Here is a 21,488-nt window from a genome sequence, read left to right on the forward strand (position 1 = left end):
GACTCATCTCTGACACCACCCACCCCCTCCCAAAGTAGAAATTGAAAGGCCTTGGGTCACCTGGAAAAAGAAAGATTTAACCTGCCTCTGCTTACCTTGAGCACACTTCCCAGTCACATTCACCTAAAAGGTATGTGAGGCTTGCTCCCTGACACATCGACTGGCTTCTGTGTTCTCTCTGAATCAGATTGTGCCCAGTCCCTTTCCATCACTCAGGGTGGCTCCCTGGGGTCACATCTCTGCTAAGGCCCCTGTTCCAGCCTCAGCTGCAAATGGGGACCAGGAAGCAGCAAAGGTGTCATTATGAGCTTCTTGATCTTTTATCATGTACCCTCTTCACATGCTAGTTTTGACTCTAAAGATTAAAACCACTAGTTGTGGCAAAACCAATACAATATTGTAAAGTAATTAGCCTCCAATTAAAATAAATAAATTTAAAAAAATTAAAAATAAATAAATAAAACCACTAGTTGGTTTTTTTCTAAAGAGTCCCCAGGGAAATCTGACAGCATTTAACTTTCCTTATTCATTCTTCCTCATTTTCTTCACCTTCTCTTTAGTTCTCATTCTTTCTACTTAGTGATGAAAATGTAATCACTTACATACATTTGTTCACCCGTTCATTCACTCACTCAACAAAGGTTTATCAAGTGATCAATGTGCATCAGATCAGATGATTTACATATTTTTGATGGCATAGACAGTACCCCTAAGGCTTGTTTAAAGTCTCACTCCTAGTAACAGACACCTGAAGATTGTGATCATTAGAATTTTCTTGCTGTTCTTAGAGCCAAACTGAAATTTCTATTTTTTTCTTTGTGCTTGCCACTAAATGTGAATTTCTATTAGCTCCAGTTTTAGAGTGTTGTTTTTCTCTGCATGTTTACAGAATACCAGGACTTGAAAGGTCACATGCTTTGTTCATACAGTTATGACAGAACTTAACACTTGTCTGACAGTTACTTTGTGCAGGAGTATGGAAAGCATTGCAGGCACATTAATGACCTGATGAGGTAAATGGTACTGCTATCCCATCTTTACTGATAGTTTCCTCAGCAAAGGCTTGGGAGGCTACATTATTTGACCATGGGCTCTCAGCTGGTGATTTGAGAAGCTAGGATATCAGTTTTGTCTGATGCCAAAGCCCAGGTTTAGTCACTCTTCTCCACCATCTTCTGGTGATCAGATGGGCCACAGCAGTGGAAGTGAGAATTTACAATGTGAAGTGACAGAAAAGATGAACCTCTCAGGGGAGAATGGAGCTCTTTTGACGCTATGAGCCAGAAGTCTATGAGGGCATGAATTACTATTGGGATGCTGCTGCTGCTAAGTTGCTACAGGCTCAGCCGCATAACTCGGATCTCCCAAAGACGGCCAACCCTCACTGCCACCCCTGGCGGGCTTACCTTCTGAGCCTTGGGCATGTCGGTGTGGCGCTGGGCACGGACTGAACGGGCCGACTTGGCGGGCTTGAGAGGTGCGCAGTACATCTCCAGCCTCCTCAGATCACAGCTCCGGAAGCAGCACTCATCCACGATTCCTGTCTGGGGCGCCCTCCGACTGCTGGAGCCATACCCCGTGGGCTTGTCTGTTCAGATCAAACAGAGGCCTTGCTTTAGAGTGGGATAATACGCTGTGTTCACTGCTACACCCAGCCCCTGAAAACTCCTCTCCCCACACCATGTCAACCCACACCTTTATAAGTTAGTCTTCTTTTGAAGCTCCTCCAACAACTCCCGACCCTCCCAGATTTTTCCAGATTCCAGTATGTCTCCAGCAGTCAGTGCCACTCTCATTGGCAATAGCTCATTCATCATTCATTTATTTGTATTAATTGTCCTCAAATTCTTAGCCACCTGCAGTCAAGGATCTTGTCTAAGCCCAATCCTCACCTCTCCTTATATATTGGCTTAATTGGGAGGCTGCTAGGAAAGTTAATTAAAAGATCATGTTTTCCATTTTCTTAATCTTTTTAGCAAATCTGCATGGTTGTTGTGCACAGGATGGCTCCAATGTTTGCTCTTTGTCTTATCTGCTTCCATTATAACATCAGACTGAAAATAAAGAGGTTTTAAGTCTGGGAGGGTCTCATCACTTAACTGATGTGGAAACCTAGACTCAAAGTTGGGAATGACATACTCAAATGACAAGTCATTTAAGTTTCCTGGGCGTCAGTTTACCCATTGGTAAAGGAGAGTTAATATGTTCTTTCTAATGATCGCTTGAGGATTACATGGCATACTGTATGAAAAGTACTAAGTGCATCACTTGACACCTAGTGGATCCTAAATATATGTTAGTTTGCTTTGAGCATTGCTTTCTAGGATCATAATAGGGTCTGTGAAGAGACAGCATTGCTACTGACTGCATCCAGAAGCTTTGGAACTTGAACTGATAACAATGCCAGTGTGATAGGACTTCTATCACCTTAGAGGGACCAGAACCATCAGCTCTGTTTTCTTATAGAATAATCACTAGACTAAGAATGAACTAAATGTCTACCTTCCATTTGATTCTGATTGCCCAGAGGGAACCCCATGAATCAAATTTCTTTTGATATTTGCAAATCAATTAAGCCTCTTTACTTGGCAAGTAGGTTTTAGTTTGATTCTATTTTGTTTTGTTTTGTCTTGGACACACTTTCCCTGGCTCTAGAATTAAAAAGAGGGCAAAACAAGTTTATATGAAACTAAAAACGTACTTGAATTCTTTGTAAACTTTTTGTCATAGTAGGACTTTTGTTACACCAAATCTTACTTATACATCAGGATGCAAAATAGACAAAAGTGAAACTGCCATGGCTTATGCAAGAAAGCCATGGATCTTGACTTTCTCTGCCTACTTTTCCTCCCTTGGGAGGTGGAGGGCCTCAGTCTTCGACACTGATGTCCAGGCTTCAGGGAAGAAAATTTGTGAACCATTGACCCAGAAGGATCCAATTAGTCAATGTGATGTATGTTCAGTCTCAATTCCTGACACAGAAAACAGCATTGTATTTTAAACAGAAATTCTTACATTCATGTAATAATGATGTTGTACTTCAGGATGAAGTTTTGAGAGTCAAAATCCCTATATATATTTTGGAACTCCCTAGTTGAAGGAGATCAGACCCATGGTCATGGCCTGCTACCAAACTTGTTTGGCCGCCTTGCAGCCCGAGGGGCCAGCCATTTGTTGAATCTTCTAAGAATCCAAATGTGTTCCTGATGCTTGGCACTGGAATGTGAGGATACCTCCTCCCTTTAAGGCAGGTTTATTGTCATTCTTAGGGCAGCTGGGGATAGAAACTCAGTGAGGGTTCAATTGTGGTCTCTCTGGGTGGGGTGTGCTGCTTTTCCTCAGGGCAAACCCTGTGGACTCGTCATGGTTGAGGGATTTGGAAGGGACAGGGCAGCTGTGCCCAGTTGGAACCTCAGTGGTGCTGTCACTTGCCATTGGAGGATTGCCCAGTGCAGAAGGCTCTCTGCCTCTGCTCGCCAGCCGGAGTAAACCAGGACTCATATGGTCCCTTGAGCAATGTAAACAATGCTTTTTTGCTGTTGTTGTTTTGTTTGTTTGTTTATATAATATTTTCCTGGAACTATAAATTAAAGACACAAATGGGCTTACATGGTTCTTTGTGATCCACAAAGGACTTCTACATACTTTTAGCTCAGTGGCCATTTCAAGAAGCTGAAGGGGTCAGCCAGTGGAGAGTAGCTGGTAAACTTTGGTTTTCTCTTGGGGTGGGAGAGAGGGGAAGGTGACTCAGCCTACTCTGAGGTAACTGTCCCCATCATCCACCACAGGTAACAGTTGCTTTTTGCTGAAACAATACATTTCTTCATGGGATATAACTGAGATTCACTTGTTGAATTTGGAATGGTAATTTGAGATTTAGCGGTAGAGTGGCAGGAGTGGTTTCAGAAACCTTCAAACTTGGCTAACTTAGAAACGACTAATTTCAAAATTCATCCTTATGGGTTGAAGATGGGGAAGGATAATCTCTGTGATCCCAGGACCTACTTAGCACCTCTGTTTTAAGCATCCCTTCTGTTTCCTCCTGACACTCCATAGGTTCTGGAGCTCCTTGTGTGCCACTGGAGGAAGACTCTAACCTTCATCTGAGAACAGCATTAAACGTTGTGTATATTGCATATTCCCTTCTTTGTTACTGTCGACAGGCATGAAACTCACCACAGGTCTATTTCCTCTTGTGAGACAGAAGGTAATCATCAGCACAGCAAAAAATAATAGCACACACCAGGCATCTGGTTTGTCACCTCTTAGATGAGCTCAGAGTTCGACATGGCTCAGTCCATAAAATAGCTGTGCTTTTTAGTCCATAGATCAGTGAATTTAGGAGCAGAGAAATTTAGGACTCTTCTGTAATGCTCTAAAAAGAAAGTTTACCTTACGTTTATATCTGTTTTTTTAATATTGTTGAAATATTACAGACTTGGATTTTGACATAAATGTAACTACCAGTTATCTCTAGCCACCGCGATCCTAGAAAGATGCTTTGTCTATTCATAAAGTCTACAATGGACTAATTGTACCTCATTGCAAATATATGAATATAACAAGTGTTTACCTTGCCTTTTAAAGTTTAATTGATCCTTTGAAGTATCTTATAGACTTGATTTCTGGTTCTACATCAAGATATTTAATAACAACAACAAAAAAATTGCTCACCAACTGAGAGGCCAGAGTTAGAGGATCAAAGTTTTTCTCTTTATCTTCAAATGCCTCATAGTTCTTATTTTTCCAGAACCAAAATAAAGATATTTGTTGCTATGGGCTAAAACTGGGAATCTGATGCAATGTGGTTTTCCAGGAAAGCAGTAAAATAATTTGCAACAATATCAATTTTGAGAAAAATAGAAACTTTTAATGATCTCAAAATTGCACCTATTGTCATTATGGGCAATTTTTAAATGAGATAGAATGAACTGTTTTTAAGGAATCCTTACCTTTAAAAACTCCTCATTAAGCACTTGTTATCAATAATTGTGCTCCAGTGGGCAGAATTGTTAGGTGAACAGGAAACAAATGTTGGATTGATATAAGAAAAAAATGTTTAACAATTTGAACTCAAAAGTGTTCAAAAATGGGACTGACTTCTTTTAAAGGTAATGGATGTCCCATTGCTGGAATCAGTTATGTAAAGGCTGTATGAACACCTGTTAGAGATCCTAGGAGCATATTCCTGTATTGAACAGTGTCTGACTGCTATGGTTTCTATTCCAAACATTCTGCAATATGTAAAGAAATGGAGAAAACTCATCGAGGCCAACTAAACATTCGGTGTGATTGGAAGCCACTTACATTGTCTTCAAGAAAGAGGTCCAAATATTTCCTAAATTATAAGGTTAAAATTTGTTTTCTATTTGTCACTTGAGTTCCTGAAGATGCTCACACCATTTTTCTGTACTCAATACTATAACAAAAGACAAGTGACTGGGATAATAGATATTTTATACAACTAAGTATACTCCCAGAGTTCTGTTATGCCAACATTATGAAAGGTCCATATAATTCCTCAACTGTTAGAGTGAACAAGTATGTATAGAATTTCACAGAATTTTCCTTGCTGATGAAGTACTGATTTTGGAAATCTATATATTTATGTATTTATTTTTTAGTAGATTTGTTTCAGAGTGTGCAGACCAAAGGCTGCTTAGCAGACAAGTTGGCTACCACCTAACTAGGCCTAAGTCCTCCATAAGCTGACACAAAGTACCAGCACAGTGCTCTACTCTATCTTGAAAGTTGGCCAACAGACAGAATTCCAATGATCAAACAGCTGGCTCCTATAATTATAGCATTTCCTTTTAAATAATGCATGGTCAGTGGAGTAATTCAATAATCTTCAGGGCAAACTTGCTAGTTATAAGGGTTTGGGGCAGAATTGTGGCATCATCAAAACCATCCCAATTAGCTGAGTGTCACATTTTGTCATGGATGCAAGATGCTTCCCTCCATCTCTGAAGGAGAAGGGGTAATACTGAGATTAAACTGGGGTCATCACTACAGTACTGCCTTTATTGGTGCATAAACTCGTGTTTCTTATAGCTTTCTGAGAATGCAGTTGGGACATTGTACTCAACTTTTAACTTCCTTTAAAACTTCCCCTCTTGGTTGTTGAGAAAGCTTTCCTTTAATTATTTTAACTATGTCATTAGAAAGAAGAGACATTGATTTGAAGAATCAGTATTTAAATCATGAAAAAAGCAAGCATTTCCAAATAGGGAGATATTCAGTTCTGAAGGCATACACTTGTTACTCTTTGAGTTCCAAGGACTAAACCTGTTCTCTAGAAATTGCTAAAAGAGGGAAGTCGAAAAGTTGATTGCGTTTTGAAATCAGGAAAAAAGTAAGACAGTTCACATACAGAGTGAGGCAAATCAGAAAATCAAATATTGCATATTAATGCATATATGTGGAATCTGAAAAAAATTGGCATAGAAGGCAGGAATAGACACAGACAGAGAGGACAAGCCTGTGGATACCAAGGGAGAAAGCGGGGGTGGGATGAGTCAGGAGACTGGAATTAAGATGTATACATGGTCGACACTGTGTATAAAACAGAGAACTAATGAGAACCTACTCTATAGCACAGGGAACTCTGCTCAGTGCTCTGTGGTGACCTAAATGGGAAGGAAATCCAAAAAAGAGGGGATTTATGTATAACATGTAGCTGATTCACTTTGCTGTATAGCAGAAACTAACACAACATTGTATACCGACTATACTCCAAAAATTTTTTTAAAGAAAGAAGTAAGACGGTTCAAGTTGTACTTTCAGGGCTATTTCTAGAAAATTCACCTTTATATGTCTGGTAGAAAACACACATGGATTATTAACTAATAAAAAACAAATCTGTATTTAACTTTGATCACACCATCAAACACCTACAGTTAATATGTATAGAAGTCAGACAGTGAGGTTTCCTACACCAACTATCTATCCAAAACCTCTAGATGTTTTTAAAACTTAAAAATTATAAATTTACACAATTTAGAATAACAGAGAATGATTAGTTTCTTAGGCAACAATGCTCCATGGAACCACCTTATCTAATAAAAATTCATCCAGTTGACATAATTCTGCGTGGGGTGCTAGTAGGAAAGTTGGGTAAAATATGAGTAATCTTAAATTTATCTCCATGTTAGCATTTTAACTGCTATTTGCATGTGTGGAAACATGAGATTCACTTCTCAGTCTTTCCTGTTTTATGGCTTTATGTGGGAAAACAACTCCTTTCATGAATTCCTAATATAAGGAAAATTGTGATAGGGCCATTACCTAGATCCCAATTGAAATACATTGAATGATCAGTATTTCCTGAGTTCATAGGATTTTCATTTAAATAAAAGCTTTTTGATGAGTCAATATTTGCTTTAAAAATTCTAAAGAAATTACACTTGAATTGAAACAAATATTGAGATATATGTGGTCATGTACTTAGTAAAGATATGGAAAGATGCCTTCACTGCTGTTAAGACTATCCACATCATAATGCATTTAGAATAGCAAGGGTCTATACACACACATACTCAAACACATATTGGGGAATTAAGTACCTGTCAGTATCAAGACTATTGTCAAAATATTTTAAAATTAGGATTGTTTTTGAAGAAATTTTTCAAAAAGATATACCTATTGCCTGCCTCATATTTTGCTTGTAGACTCTGCATATTTCTGCCTTTTCTGTAGGTCTTTCCAAGTAGGACTGGCCTTTGGCATTTATAAAAGTGAACACTGAGAAAATGTCCTCTTTTCTATGAACGGCATGTCATAAACTTTTCTTGAAAACCTATCAAATTTCGTCATTGATTTCACTTTGGCCTGTGTTAATTTTTAATTGCCAGTGTTTGCTGGTCCCACTACTTCTCAATTAGACGAGGTCGTCTTTTCTAGGAACTGTGGCCCTATTCGACCTGCCACCACCCCCACAACTCAGCAACTCATTCCCAGCTACTAAATCCCCATAACCCCAAAGACCAAAGTTTTCCCGTTACCCAATCAAGTCAATGTTTGTGTATCTCTGGGCAGGAAAGGAATGAAGCAGAGCTTAGTGAGGCTGCTTCTTTCTCCAAATCTGCTTTTCTTTTGGAAGCCCCAACTCAAGGGCAGGTGTGAAACTGGTGCTGTTCAGTCTGTCTGTGTCCCAAAGGCCAGGGAGCTAAAGCACAAGGCCTACGGGCAAGAAAACTAGAGATTCAAAGAAGAAACATTACTGTTTTAGGGCTCTTTGGAGAAATGGGTCGACAGAGGGAAGCAACATGATGTATTACTTTAGCCTGAGACAATGCCCTGGAGGGCGAGCGTCTTGCCAGGTCAGCAGAATTTACTAGTTTAGGTTTGATTCCAGGGCTTGGAGGAGACAGATGTAGCCAACAAAATTATACTTTGGCAAGAGAAATGCTTTGCTGGACAGAAATATTGCCCTAAGGGAATGGTTTGGTTTATCAATGTCTAAGGTAAAAGATAATCAAATGCCAGGAGGTCATTTTTATGTTTGAATTATTTCAGTTGGGCCTGCTATATAAGTTAGCTACCATTTTCCAGTTACGTAGTTTTCATTATTTAGGACATACTGCAGGATTTGAGTATGATCTGCCCGTGACATCTGTCATACCAACGAACGAGGCAACATGTGGCTAAAAGCACAGGTTTTGGAGTCAGACAAATCTGGAATCTGCCACTTATTCATCATTCACCTTGGGCAAGGCACCAAATCTTCTAAGACTCAGATCCTGTTATGTAAAAAAGGCTGTGGTGAAGGTTAAATGAGAATGTATGTAAAGTGTTTTGTACAATGTCTGGTATGCAATAAACTCCGTTAGTTTCTTTTTTTTTTTCTAAATGATGAACTGAGCCAGAGCAATTGTTTTTTAAATTTGTGTTTGTTTATTTATGACCACACGACACAGCATGTGAAATCAGGGATTGAACTTGTACGCCTTGCACTGGAAGTGCAGAATCTTAACCACTGGACCACCAGGGAATTCTTATAAATGTTAGCTGTTATAATTACTATTGTTATGGAGTTGAGTTGGTCAACAGGGCTAGCTGGGCAGGTATGCTCCTCCTTTCTTCCTCTTAAAAATGTGTCTTTCCAAAGTTTTAAGAGATGGCTTTTCTAGATAAAACAAGACTGTTCTCCATTAAAGTGAATAGTTTTAATCTGGAATAGGCACTTTATAAGAGTAGATCCTCCAACTGAGTCAAACAAGTTATATGGGTTGATCTTGAACTCTTGTTACCTTTAATTTCTCCCAAATAATCCACTCACTAAAATAATTGGTTTTTCAGCATTAGTAATCTATTTACTTATTTCAAAACAATGCTGCAAGGCATGGGATAGGTGTGGACAAAATACACGGTCAGAAGTAGTTCCCCAATCACTTTCATTTTTTTTCTTCTAACCTTTACAAATTGACTCATTTGGCTGGGCTGGGTCTTAGTTGTGGCATGTGGGATCTAATTCCCTGACCAGAGATTGAATCCAGGCTTTCCTGCATTGGGGAGTCTTAGCTACTGGACCACCAGGGAAGTCCCCCTAATCACTTTCAACCAGTGAATGTATTCCTCCCTTCTTTCTTTTCTCTTCTTCCTCTATATCTTCTCATCTTCTGCTATCAACAATCACTGACATTCTTTTTCTCACTGGTGCACTTTAGGGCCAAAGCTCATATTGTGCAGAGTTCATAGTAGGGTAAGAATTAGAGTTGAGTTCCCTCTCTGAAATGACTGAAATCTAAGGCTCCCTTTCCTGCCAACCATGCTTTGGAATTAAGCAGCCACCAAGTATACAATATCACCAGTCCCACTTAATCACCACTCCACCTTGGACCCATGCCTGAATGAGATGAAAACAGACAAAACAAGAGAAAGAATAAGAAGGAGTGTTGAGGAATCACATATATGGACCTGAGTTATCTCACTTTTTTGAGAAAGACTGTGACGGAAATTGTAAGATGAATCCGGCTCCAACGTAGAGATTGTAGCCATGCCACCACCAGCATTATCTCCTATGCTTACACTGTTATTGTCAGTTTACCCTTTCAGATGTGGGAAGAGAGGCCTCATAGGCAAAACATAAGGCATTCGTGAATAGAGGGCAACGCCCCTCTTTTTGGTGCCACAGGAAGATGAATCAGCCAAAGGGGTATTAAAACACATTCTCTTTATTTTTAGTTTCACTCTAAAGTCTATCATTTCTCTTTTCTTTTCAATTTGGCACCTGCCCTGTGTTCTCAGGGGCCCTACTCCCCATCCGTCTCCTTGCTCAGGCCTCTGTGTTTTGCTCAGGGTACATCTGGAGATTTTCCCAGGGGTGGGTGAGACACGGTCAGCATGGCAGGTGGAAGGGGTGACGGCTGCCAGGGCAGTCTGGCGTGTCTGAAGGAAGAGTGTCGGGAGGTGGAGGCCCTGTAGGGAGAGGCATCCGGGCTTGCATCAGGGAGTGAGCTGTTGGAAAACAGCCTCCACAGCAGCAGAGACAGCCCTTGGCATCACTGCAGAGAAGCAACAGCCAGAGTCAGCGACAGGTTGAACACAGGAGAGAAGCAGGGAGGGAGAGGGAGGGAGAGGTGCTTAGAGCATTACAGGATATAAATAACTGCAGTGTGTGCACTTCAGTGCCAGTTGGGTTGTATGTGATGTCCCTTTCATGCTGGTGTGTCAACAGCGTTGTTCCTGAATTGAAAAGTCCTGGGGATTGTTTCTATAGCACCTAGCACTGTGCCATATGCAGAGAGGAAATAAGAAAGCAGGCAATATGGTATAGTGAAAACAACATTGGCTTACAGCCACGGATTTTTTGTGCAAACTCACAAGTCGCACAGATTCTCTGAGATTCAGTTTTCTCATGTAGACAAAGTACTGGGTAACATCAAGCACTCCTCCTAACAACGTGACTCTAAGGATTATCTAGATGGCCCTGGGGCCCACTTTTTAATCAACAATGCATATATGGCAAATAAGTGTTATTCCCTGAAAGTGAAAGTCGCTCAGTTTTGTCCAACTCTTTACGACCCCATGGACTATACAGTCCATGGAATTCTCCAGGCCAGAATACTGGAGTGGGTAGCCTTTCCTTTCTCCAGGGGATCTTCCCAACCCTGGGATCGGACACAGATCTCCCACATTGCAGGTAGATTCTTTTACCAGCTGAGCCACAAGGGAAGTCCAAGAAGACTGGAGTGGGTAGCCTATCCCTTTTCCAGCGGATCTTCCCAACCCAGGGAATCGAATTGGGGTCACCTGTATTGCAGGCAGATTCTTTACCAACTGAGCTATGAGGGAAGCCTGCTTTTCCTTAATAATAGAGAAGAATCCAGAGAAGGCAATGGCAAGCCACTCCAGTACTATTGCCTAGAAAATCCCATGGATGGAGGAGCCTGGTAGGCTGCAGTCCGTGGGGTCGCTAAGGGTCGGACACGACTGAGCGACTTCACTTTCACACATTGGAGAAGGAAATGGCAACCCACTCCAGTGTTCTTGCCTGGAGAATCCCAGGGATGGGGAAGCCTGGTGGGCTTCTGACTATGGGGTCACACAGAGTCGGACACGACTGAAGTGACTCAGCAGCAGCAGCAGCAGCAGAGAAGAATCTACTGAAGAAAAGTTTGATGAAAGAACTAGGACTTTCCTCTTTGTCAGGTTTAATTTCAGACAAAAACAAGATTGATATTTCAGATTAATTTAAGAAAAGTAGGGATCAGCATTGAGTATGATGGAGGAAAACAGAGGAAATGTTCAATAAAGAGGTGGGTTTGAGTAAGGAAAGGGGACAAGATCATGTAGGGGGACTCAGAAGCCAGATCAAAGGCATGATACAGGTGTGAATTAGGACGCTAAGAATGGTAAGAGAGTCATCTGTTGGAGTTGTTGAAACAGAAAGTTTCCATCTCAAAAACTGAGCCACCTCATGCGACGAGTTGACTCACTGGAAAATAGTCTGATGCTAGGAGGGATTGGGGGTAGGAGGAGACGGGGACGACAGAGAATGAGATGGCTGGATGGCATCACCGACTCGATGGACATGAGTTTGAGTGAACTCCAGGAGTTGGTGATGGACAGGGAGGCCTGGCATGCTGTGGTTCATGGGGTCGCAAAGAGTCGGATACGACTGAACGACTGAACTGAACTGAACTGAAAGGTTTTGAGGCATGAGGAAGTGGCCTCGCTTGTGTGGGCACTTGGAAATCAGAATGAGTATGAGAAAAGTCTTTCTAGAAATCACTGGACATGGTCTTTTAACATTTCACAAAGCTGTATCTTCTAAAGGTAAGTGATAAGTACTAGAAGGGTTGTTAATATTGTTGACCAGAGCACTGAACTTCCTAGTATTCAGTATGGGTAACACTTTATTTCACTGACTTCCTAAGTGTCTGTCTATAGTATATGAATCCTCTGTGTGATATTCAATTCCTTCCCTGGGGGACAGGTGCAGAGTCCCCAGAAAATTCCATCAACAATTGCATGTTATTTTATCTGATAACATAAATGGGCATCCAGACAGGTCATCATCTGTGTCATTGGTATCCAACATCTTCCCAGAGGACAAAATAGAAACAGGACCATTATAAACATGGTTTTACAAATGCTACACTTTTTTTTGACAAAATAAACTAATGCTGAGGTTGTTAAAATTTTGAAACCTGTACAGGGAGTTCTCAAACAAGTGATAATATTAATATGATTCATCAGAATATCAAGCAAGTACGCAGACTGAGGCTGAATGTTTCCTTTGGAGAGTGATTATATTATCTAGAGGCTTCCCTAGTAGCTCAGCTGGTAAAGAATCTGCCTTCAATGCAGGAAACCTGGGTTTGATTCCTGGGTCAGGAAGATCCGCTAGAGAAAGGATAGACTACCCGCTCCAGTATTCTTGGGCTCCCCTGATGGCTCAGTCGGTAATGAATCTGTGTGCAATGAGGGAGACCTGGGTTAGATCCCTGAATTGGGAAGATCCCCTGGAGAAGGGAAAGGCTACCCACTCCAGTATTCTGTCCTGGAGAACTCCATGGATTGTACACTCCATGGGATCACAAAGAGTTGGACATGACTGAGTGATTTTCACTTTCACTTTCTTTCTTTCTATATTATCTCAGAAACTTTCAGCTAAAATCTGGACTCATCCTACCGTTCTTTCTTTCTTTTTTTTTCTATAGAATTTTGCTATTATAATTTTCTTCCCTCCTCCGTAATGTTTACTTGCTTAAACATGACTAAGACTTCAACAGTTTTCCTCAAATTATTGTATTTTAGAAGTTCATATATCTTTGGATATGATAGCTGTCCTTGATGTTGACTTCAAGGTCAACTAAGAAGTATCTTAGTCATCTGACAATCAAAGAACTCAGGTTTAGCCACCCCATTCCTCCCAATCTCCTTCCCTACCCCCAAATATTATTTTTCTGAATTGAACAAGTGAAGTATGAATAAAAAGAAAGGTGTGACTAGGTTGCAGCTCATCTCCAAGCTAAATCCTGTTTTCATCTTTACTTCTTCTGGGATCAATATCATGTCTGTTATCTCCAAACCGCTTTCAATGCTTTTAGCAAATATTATTATCAATCAAGAAAAATCTCTGCTTCTCTTATTTATTTTACTAATGGAAAACATTTTTAGCTTGTAATTTTGGCTGGAGAAACCAAACTTTTTCATTTTTATTTTTTCTCACATACTCAAACACACTTGTGAATGACCACATTACTCTACTCTGGGACCCCACTCAGAGGCAATGGCCTCTTGGCCTTTGAGCCAGTCACTCACTTCTGTGAATTTTCTTTCTGAGAACTGGAGACAATTGCCCCAGAAATCATTTTCCAACTTATCACAAAACCTGTCCACGGTTGCAGAATTAGTTGGCCTCAATGGAAGCAAGCAACGTGAGGCCTGATGTGTCCTACAGCTGCAGAGGCTCCTTTGTGCAGGGACACTGGGCCAGGATAACTGCTTGTGGGATATTTTATTTCCCTCAACACTTGCCTTCTGTCTGCTCGCTTTGGCTCAGGTCTGGGTTTGGGAAGCCTGCAGGAAGGCACTGCTGATGCTAATATTTGGCATGATTATTGTTGTTTAGTCGCTAAGTCATGTCTGACTTTTTTGCAACTCCATGGACTGTAGTCTGCCAGGCTCCTCTGGCCATGGGATCTCCCAGGAAAGAATACTAGAGTGGGGTGCCATTTCCTTCTCCAAGGGATCTTTTCAACCCAAGGATTGAACCTGTGTCTCCTACATTGGCAGGCAGATTCTTTACCACTGAGCCACCATGATTAGCTCTGACCTAACTCTATTAGAAAGTCAGGGCCCAAGTTCAGGAGCAAAATGCATAGTTGCCGAACAGAGCAGCCTCTATGCTCTCTTTCCAGCCTTCAAGAAAGTATATGCTTCCTTATAACCTTACAACTAGCCTCTCATATGTCTGAGAAAGGAAAATATAAAATCCAGTGACCTCTTAATGGGTATGGTCTCCATAATCACCACAATGTCAATTAAATACCTATTTGTATAACATTATTTGTATAATATTTGCATAACTGCATGTATAAACCTTTAGGCTGATGAGAAGAAATGATTGTCAAGGTCTTGAAGCACCTTCTGTGTAATAGGGATGGGAGGAGAAGTGAAGCGTTTTGATTCTGAGTAGCAGGAATTCTGACAAGAGAATGTAGAGAGAGTTACAAACATCCTCATTGTTGAGATGTCAGTTCAAGTCTTTGACAATGATTTTCACAAGAAAGAGTGACAGGAAAAAGAGGGCTGTTGCTTTAGAAATATTTTAATCTACTTCTAAAGACTTGCTGAATGTATTAATTTTTCTTCTCAAGCAACTTCTTATCTTCCTCTTCCTCCTCCTTTGCTCCTGGTTCAGGATGATGCTCTGAGGAAGGTGCTTGTGAAGTCCCAGTCTTCTTGTATCTTCTCAACGAACCAGTGCTACCGCGGCCCACTGCGATCTGCCCTCTGCAGGCATTTCCCGCGGTCAGACTATGAGCCATCATAAATTCCTTGCATTCTTCAGAACATCTGTGCCTTCTTTTGCCACATCTCAACAGGCCTGGTACTCAACAGGCCACAAATCACCCTGGACTTCTTCTTCCAGGCTGTTGATGTCTTAACACTCCTTTCAAACCAAATTCCTCTCTTGTCCTTGGCTGTGGCTCTTGGCTTTCCAGCCTTCTCATCTCCCCCATCTGGGTTAGTCATCTGCAGCATCACCACCTGTGGTTCTTTTCTCCTAGCCTTCTATCTGGCCTGAAATGATGCATTTCTTCAAGTGTCGGTTATTACGCAGACCATACTACCTGGTTTGATGCTTAGTTAAGCTTCCTTCCCTTGATTTAAACACAGTGGTGCAGACAACATCTTCATGTGCAAGGACACTTGGGAACACTAAAACCTACAGGCTATTGATTAGCTGGTGAGAAAGAAGGAGCTATATTAAGACCTAAAGCTACAATAAAATGAGGTTTGAACCTTTTCCATTAAATGCAAGTTTCTCTGGAGACTGAAAGGGGCATTTCATTCTCCTGTCCATTTTATGTTTAAACTTATTTCTTTCACATTTAGAACAGATGGATGCCTTTGCAATAATATATTACCAACAGTTTCCCTTTGTTGAATGCTTTCTATTAAAATTGTATAGTAAATATTACTTTTCTTGTCTTATTTCATTTACAGCATCTGCATGGAGGAGGCATTATTACTATATCCATTTTACAGAGGAGGAAACTGAGATTTAGCAAGGATAAGTAACTTGACCCAAATTACATAGCTAGTAAATTACCGAGCCAGTTCACCTCAACTGGAGATAACTTGAAAGTGGGAAAATTCTCAGGTGAGGAAAATTTCTGAAGCTGATACCATTCCTGGGATCCTCAAAGGCACATAATGCTAAAATCCATGATGGATATGGGGAAGGGTATCTAAATTAGCCCACCAACTCCAGGGTTAGAGCTTATGCGGCAGACAGAGGTTTAGCCTAGGTATTCCAGAGAGTGCCAGAAGGAATGTCATGCATGGCTTTTGCCCTCGAGAAAAAAGCCTGGGCAGCCCTGCGGTTTAAGGCATGGCTGGGTGTTCACATCTCACCCAGTACACTGCGATTCTTTCCACTTTCAAAAGGGGCAGTCAGCTCTGTCATGCAGCCAGACCATCTTATTTCCAATCCCCTTAAATTGCACAAAGTCATAACAACTTTAGCAGAAATTGAAAAGAGAAATGTTAACCAGGCTCTTGCTATCCCAACAAATCAAATATCATAATTTAAAAATATTTTTTAGTTCTCACTCAGATGCATGTATCAGTTTGACACAGGTACAGTCACAGCCTAAATTCAAGGTAGTATTTTTGTGTTTTTTCACTTAACATTATATTGTAGGCATTTTTCATACTGTTATATAATCTTTACAATTATAATTTTAAAGCCAAAGAATATTTTCTTGAGTAGATTTGCCACCATTTATTTTTTAAACCATTTTCCTGTTGTTAGACATTTAGGCTATGTCCAGCTTTATCATTATTTTAACTAATGCAACAATAAGTGTCTCTGTGCACATAACTTTCTACTTCTAGATCATTTGTAAGAATAAATTCCCAAATAATATTATCAGACAATCCTAATTTGATGAAAGCCCACAGTTTCTCATAAGGACCAAAACAGAGAATTATATCCAGATTTTCCCCCAGGATTAGAAAAGAGACCTTCAAGGTGGATCATAAACAGGAATCTTACCTGCATCCCGTGAATTAGAATAAAAGAACCAATTTCTGTTTTCAATTACTAGTGCAGTAATTGAATTGCAGTTTCCTAGTGTGTCCAAAAGCTTGCCAAGTAGAAGAAATACCGGGAAAAATGAAATTGATGACAAGAGACCCTGGTTCTCAGTTTTCAAAATTACCAAGTACCTATGAGTTTTCTTCTCTGGGGTGGGATGAGGGGATCCCCAGGAGCATAGCCGCTGACAGCATCACACCCCCATAGGGAGCGGAGGAGTTTGTGGTCTAAATAGCAAAGGCTCTGCTCTCATGATCCTTCTGAACTCAGGTCCTCTCTGGAATACCTTGTCCTGTCCAGCCTGGAGTCTCTCAACCTGCTTTCAGGGAGTAATAGTACACCTGACAGCCCATCTAACTCCAGATTTGACCACATCTGTCCTCCTTTTACTGCATTATTCCTCTTTTGCTTATAATCATTCCATCACAAACGTTCATTGAACACCTACTGTATATATTCTAGACACTGCTCTCAGTCCTGAGGATAAGACATGAACAAAACAGACGAAAATGGGATCACAGGTCACCATGCCCTCCAAGACCTCAGTTCCTATGACAATCTGAAAGGAAGCTATAGTGCAGAGATGCTGACCTCAACAGTTCAAAGACCACTACCCAGAGTGGCTGGAGTCTGAGTCTAGCAAGGGAGTTTCCTTCCAGCCCCTGAGAGAACTCCTGTCTGAGGGTTTCATTCCCACTAACCTCTTTGAAAGTGCAAAAAGACTTAATCTAGCACTTAATCTATACAAACTAGCACTTAATCTATATATTAGTCTTTATTTTCTGTTTTATTTCAAATGGTAAACATTCTCCACCCACATAACTGCCTCCTAATCCCCATGAAAAGGCCAACTTCAGGTTCATATGCCTGTGGGGACTCTTGAAGCCGCCAGGGCCCAAGGTGACTCAGACGTCACGCGGTGGGTGGTTACACAGGGATGCGTATCAGTGCTGCTCAGGTTGTGCATCTATCAGTATCATCCAGAATTCTGGTTAAAACAACACTGTTGGGGTCCACCCTCAGTTTGTGTATCAGGAAGTATGAGCTGGTGCCTGAAAACCTGCATTTCCAAGACGACAATGCCCTTGTGTTTCTGGTCTCCATGGGATACAGGCATCTAACATAAGGATGTAATATATGACTAAGTGGTGGAGCGCTGGTTAGGAGGAAAGGGCCAATGAGGACTGACATCCAAAGAAGGACCCCTTACTCTTTCAAGACTCCATAAAGACTTCCTATCTCTTTTGATAATTGGCTAATAAAGGTAACCATATGTTGGTCTAGTAGCAGATCTAGTTTTATTGCAAGAAGGGAAAAAAAAATCATAACCCTCCAAAGTAAGAAACTACACTGAAACAAAAAACACATGTTGACCTTTTTCCCTTCCCTGCCTTTTTTATTTGCACAGTCTGTGTCATTCTGACTATAGCTAGCACCTGAAGACAAGAAACCAGGTTGCAGGGAGGGAAGTTAGAGCCTTAACAAATTCCCTGGCCATGTGGAAAGCTGGAAACACAGGGACGTCCTCTGACGTGGAAAGCTGCCTTTTCTAAGGACCAGGTTCAATTTATTTTTACACTTCCAAATTGTCAGGTGGGTATTCAAGCCAGTCTGCTCAACTGTAAAACTTATTTCTAGATGACAGACTTCCCAAGGATCCACATCTATCGTTTCTATGTCCTCACCCTTTATAACCTCCCAGGCTAATGCAGAGAAGCCAAACAGGGGGGTGGATTTTTGGCACACTCTCAGGACCACATCATCAAAATCTCTTTTCACGGGTCATTCAAAACTCATGGCAAAAGAGTGTGCAAGGGAAATACAGAACCAGGTGGTTATATCTACCAGAGGGCATCCAATTTTGCAAAAAAGGAAAAATCATAATTTGTTATTTGTCAGTCAGGCTACACATACACATCAGCATTTCTTGAGCAAGTGTCAGGAGCAACCCTGCTGAGGAAACAGGGTTAATTAATCCAACTGCTTCCATGCAGAAGTGGCAGGAAGAGGACAAACGCTGCTCTATTTCTTTGCAGAGCCCTTCTCATGAGAGCGGCTGTGAGGCTCCCATAGCTTTAAATCAAATGGTGCCCTGCAGGCAGGAAATCCATATTGGGAGCAGGGGGAGGAAAGCAGGGGCCACTGCTGGCTTGGCAATTATAACCTTCCTCCAGGTCCCTGTTTCCATTTCCCTTTAAAGAAGAAGTTGGGTTTTTAATGATTCCCTTTCTAGTCACTTCCTTCCCGTTGCCTTGCGAGGTCATTTCAGTGCACGCCTTCTTCACAGATCTATTTCTGGAAAACATCAGAGGGAAAATGACCTCATTCACTAATTGGGAAGCCAATTGGGTATCCCCAGGGTTGGCTGGTACTTCTGTGTTGAGGGGTCTCCCCACCCTCCCTGGCTGTTACTTATTAGCATCCTTTGTGTACTGAGCGTTCCATCAAGGCTGAAGGAGCTTGGGAAGAGGTAGAACACTTGGTCTAGCCCCAAGAAACTCAGAAGTTAACAAGAAACATGAACCAACAGGTCACCATGAGAGCAGAAACTTAGTAGAACTTTAGTACCAAACAGGCCCTTAGAAATTCTCTAGTCCAGAGATGAGTTTTGGTAAGAGGCCTGTGAATCCTCCGCATGGTATGTAATTATGTGTGTTGGTGGATTTTCCTGGAAAGTGGAAATTCGGACACTCAAAAGGTCCCATGATCCAAGGAAAGTAGGGAAATACAGGCCCAGGCTTGCAGAGAAGCCAGTCGTGTTCCTATTTTACCTTTCACGAACATCCAGCTGGCCTGCACAGCGTATACCAAGTGCTGCAGGCAATGTCAAAAGACACCAGAGGATCTAAGACCCTGCTTCAGCCCAGTTCACCAAAAAGCCACGCAAAAAGCTTAGGAAACAGCTATATGTGTTATCCCATTTTAGAGAGTCTGAAAGTTCACCAGCCTGTTCAAGCTTGGGAGAGATTCGATAGTGAAGAAATCTATCTGATGGTACTGAAGTCCATTCTCCCTATATTTAATGGACCATTGGACTCCTGTTTTCCAGAAATGTCTATCAAATTCCTAGGGAACTAAGGCAACTGTATCCTGAAATTCCTTCCATTTATCACTTATTTTGATTAAAGCACATGAAAGAGTCCTTTGGAAATGTCAATAATTTACTAAGGAATAAATGCATTATCAGGCTTCCTTTGTGGCTCAGTTGGTAAAGAATCCGCCTGCAATGCGGGAGACCTGGGTTCGATCCCTGAGTTGAGAAGATCCCCTGGAGAAGGGAAAGGCTACCCACTCCAGTATTCTGTCTTAGAGAATTCCATGGACTATACCCATGGGGTCACAAAGAGTAGAACATGACTGAGCGACTTCCACTTTACTTCAATACTTTATCAGCCATTGACATCCCAGCAAAAGTGAAGTCTAGGTCTAGGAGAATAGATTATAAAGAGGGTTGGTTTGCTAAGGTGGATTGGTTCAGAATAGCAGACCCCTGCTAAATTGTAAGATGTTCAGAGCCACCCCCATCCCTTGGGGAGCTTTCTCCTTGGGGAATCTACCACACTGAAGATAACCACCATCTGGACATCTATCATTCCATTGTTTCTTTCAAAACATTTATCAAGATTTGATTGGGTTCTGTTTATTTATTGCTTGACTTGTACCTTGTCTCCTTCCTCCCCACCCCCACTGGAATGCAAGATCCATAAGATTCCGTTCACTGCTGTAGCCTCAACACCCACTGCAGGCCAGTAAAGAGTACGAGCTTAATGAATACATTTTGGTGGCGTACACTATATGGACATGCTACTGAATGAATAGAGAAATTGTGATTTGTTCACTGCTGTATCCCCAGAGTCTTTCATTAAGGCTCAAAAAGATGTTGAATCAAATGGATGGAGAGAAGCGGTTTGCATTGCTTATCATGCTCAAACCATGCTTGTGGGTTTTAGGAGAAGTGAGTGACATTCAGATTCATATAGGATTGATATAAATTGAGATTCCTTTCTCAGTGACTGAAATAATATACTTAGAATGTTTTTCAGATTGCACAAAGGCAGGGAAAGATTCTCAAGCATTAGGATGTAGGACTACAATTTAAAGTGACCAATTTAAAGTTTAGAAGGGGATGGTCATTAAAAACAGGAAGATGTTTAAAGTGAACAAAAATGGGCTCCAACTGGCATAGACAAGTACTATGGCAAGATACCTGCGGACTCTGAGTGAGAAAGTTCAGCAACAAAACTATAATATAATGCAGACGTATGTTGAGAATTATGAAATGAAAGCCTGGAGAGTAATCTTTCCACAAAACTTGGCATTGCTGAGGTTTTAATTAGAGTGGGAACTCAGATTTCATTCTCCTATTTTAAGACTCATTTGGAGAATCTGGAAAGGTTCCAGATAGAAGTAAAAAAAAAAAGATTAACTAGGTGGAAAATAGAATGAAAATTCAGCCCAAAAAAGGAAAGACTAAGAGGTGACTTAATCTTCACCACCAGGTATAATAAGGGTTATTATTACACAGAGTATTCCTTCTCATCTCCACTGAGGACTAGACAAGGGTAAACAGACTTGTGCTGCTTTGAAAGTGTTTCCACTTTAGCATCAGGAAGAATTTCTTGATTGTAGGGGGGAAACATGCTGACCCAGTGTGCTGTGGGAAGCAGCCCTGGAGATCTTTAAATGTAGGATGACAACCATCTGCCTTGGA

At 41.1% G+C, this 21,488-nt stretch overlaps 1 protein-coding gene across 7 annotated transcripts in view; it reads right to left on the minus strand.

The window, feature by feature from the left end:
• IGF1 (insulin like growth factor 1) overlaps positions 1-21,488 on the minus strand; it is an 81,334-nt gene that overhangs the window by 20,159 nt on the left and 39,687 nt on the right. For all 7 annotated transcript variants that reach the window (XM_055394527.2, XM_055394525.2, XM_055394523.2 and 4 more), the window contains one exon: positions 1,407-1,588. In XM_055394527.2, the coding sequence (XP_055250502.1) occupies positions 1,407-1,588 (182 nt within the window). The remainder of the gene's footprint in view (positions 1-1,406; positions 1,589-21,488) is intronic.

This window comes from Moschus berezovskii, chromosome 6, assembly GCF_049115385.1.
Source record: "Moschus berezovskii isolate FMDL1 chromosome 6, NW_MosBer_1.0, whole genome shotgun sequence".
NCBI classification, from domain to species: domain Eukaryota; kingdom Metazoa; phylum Chordata; class Mammalia; order Artiodactyla; family Moschidae; genus Moschus; species Moschus berezovskii.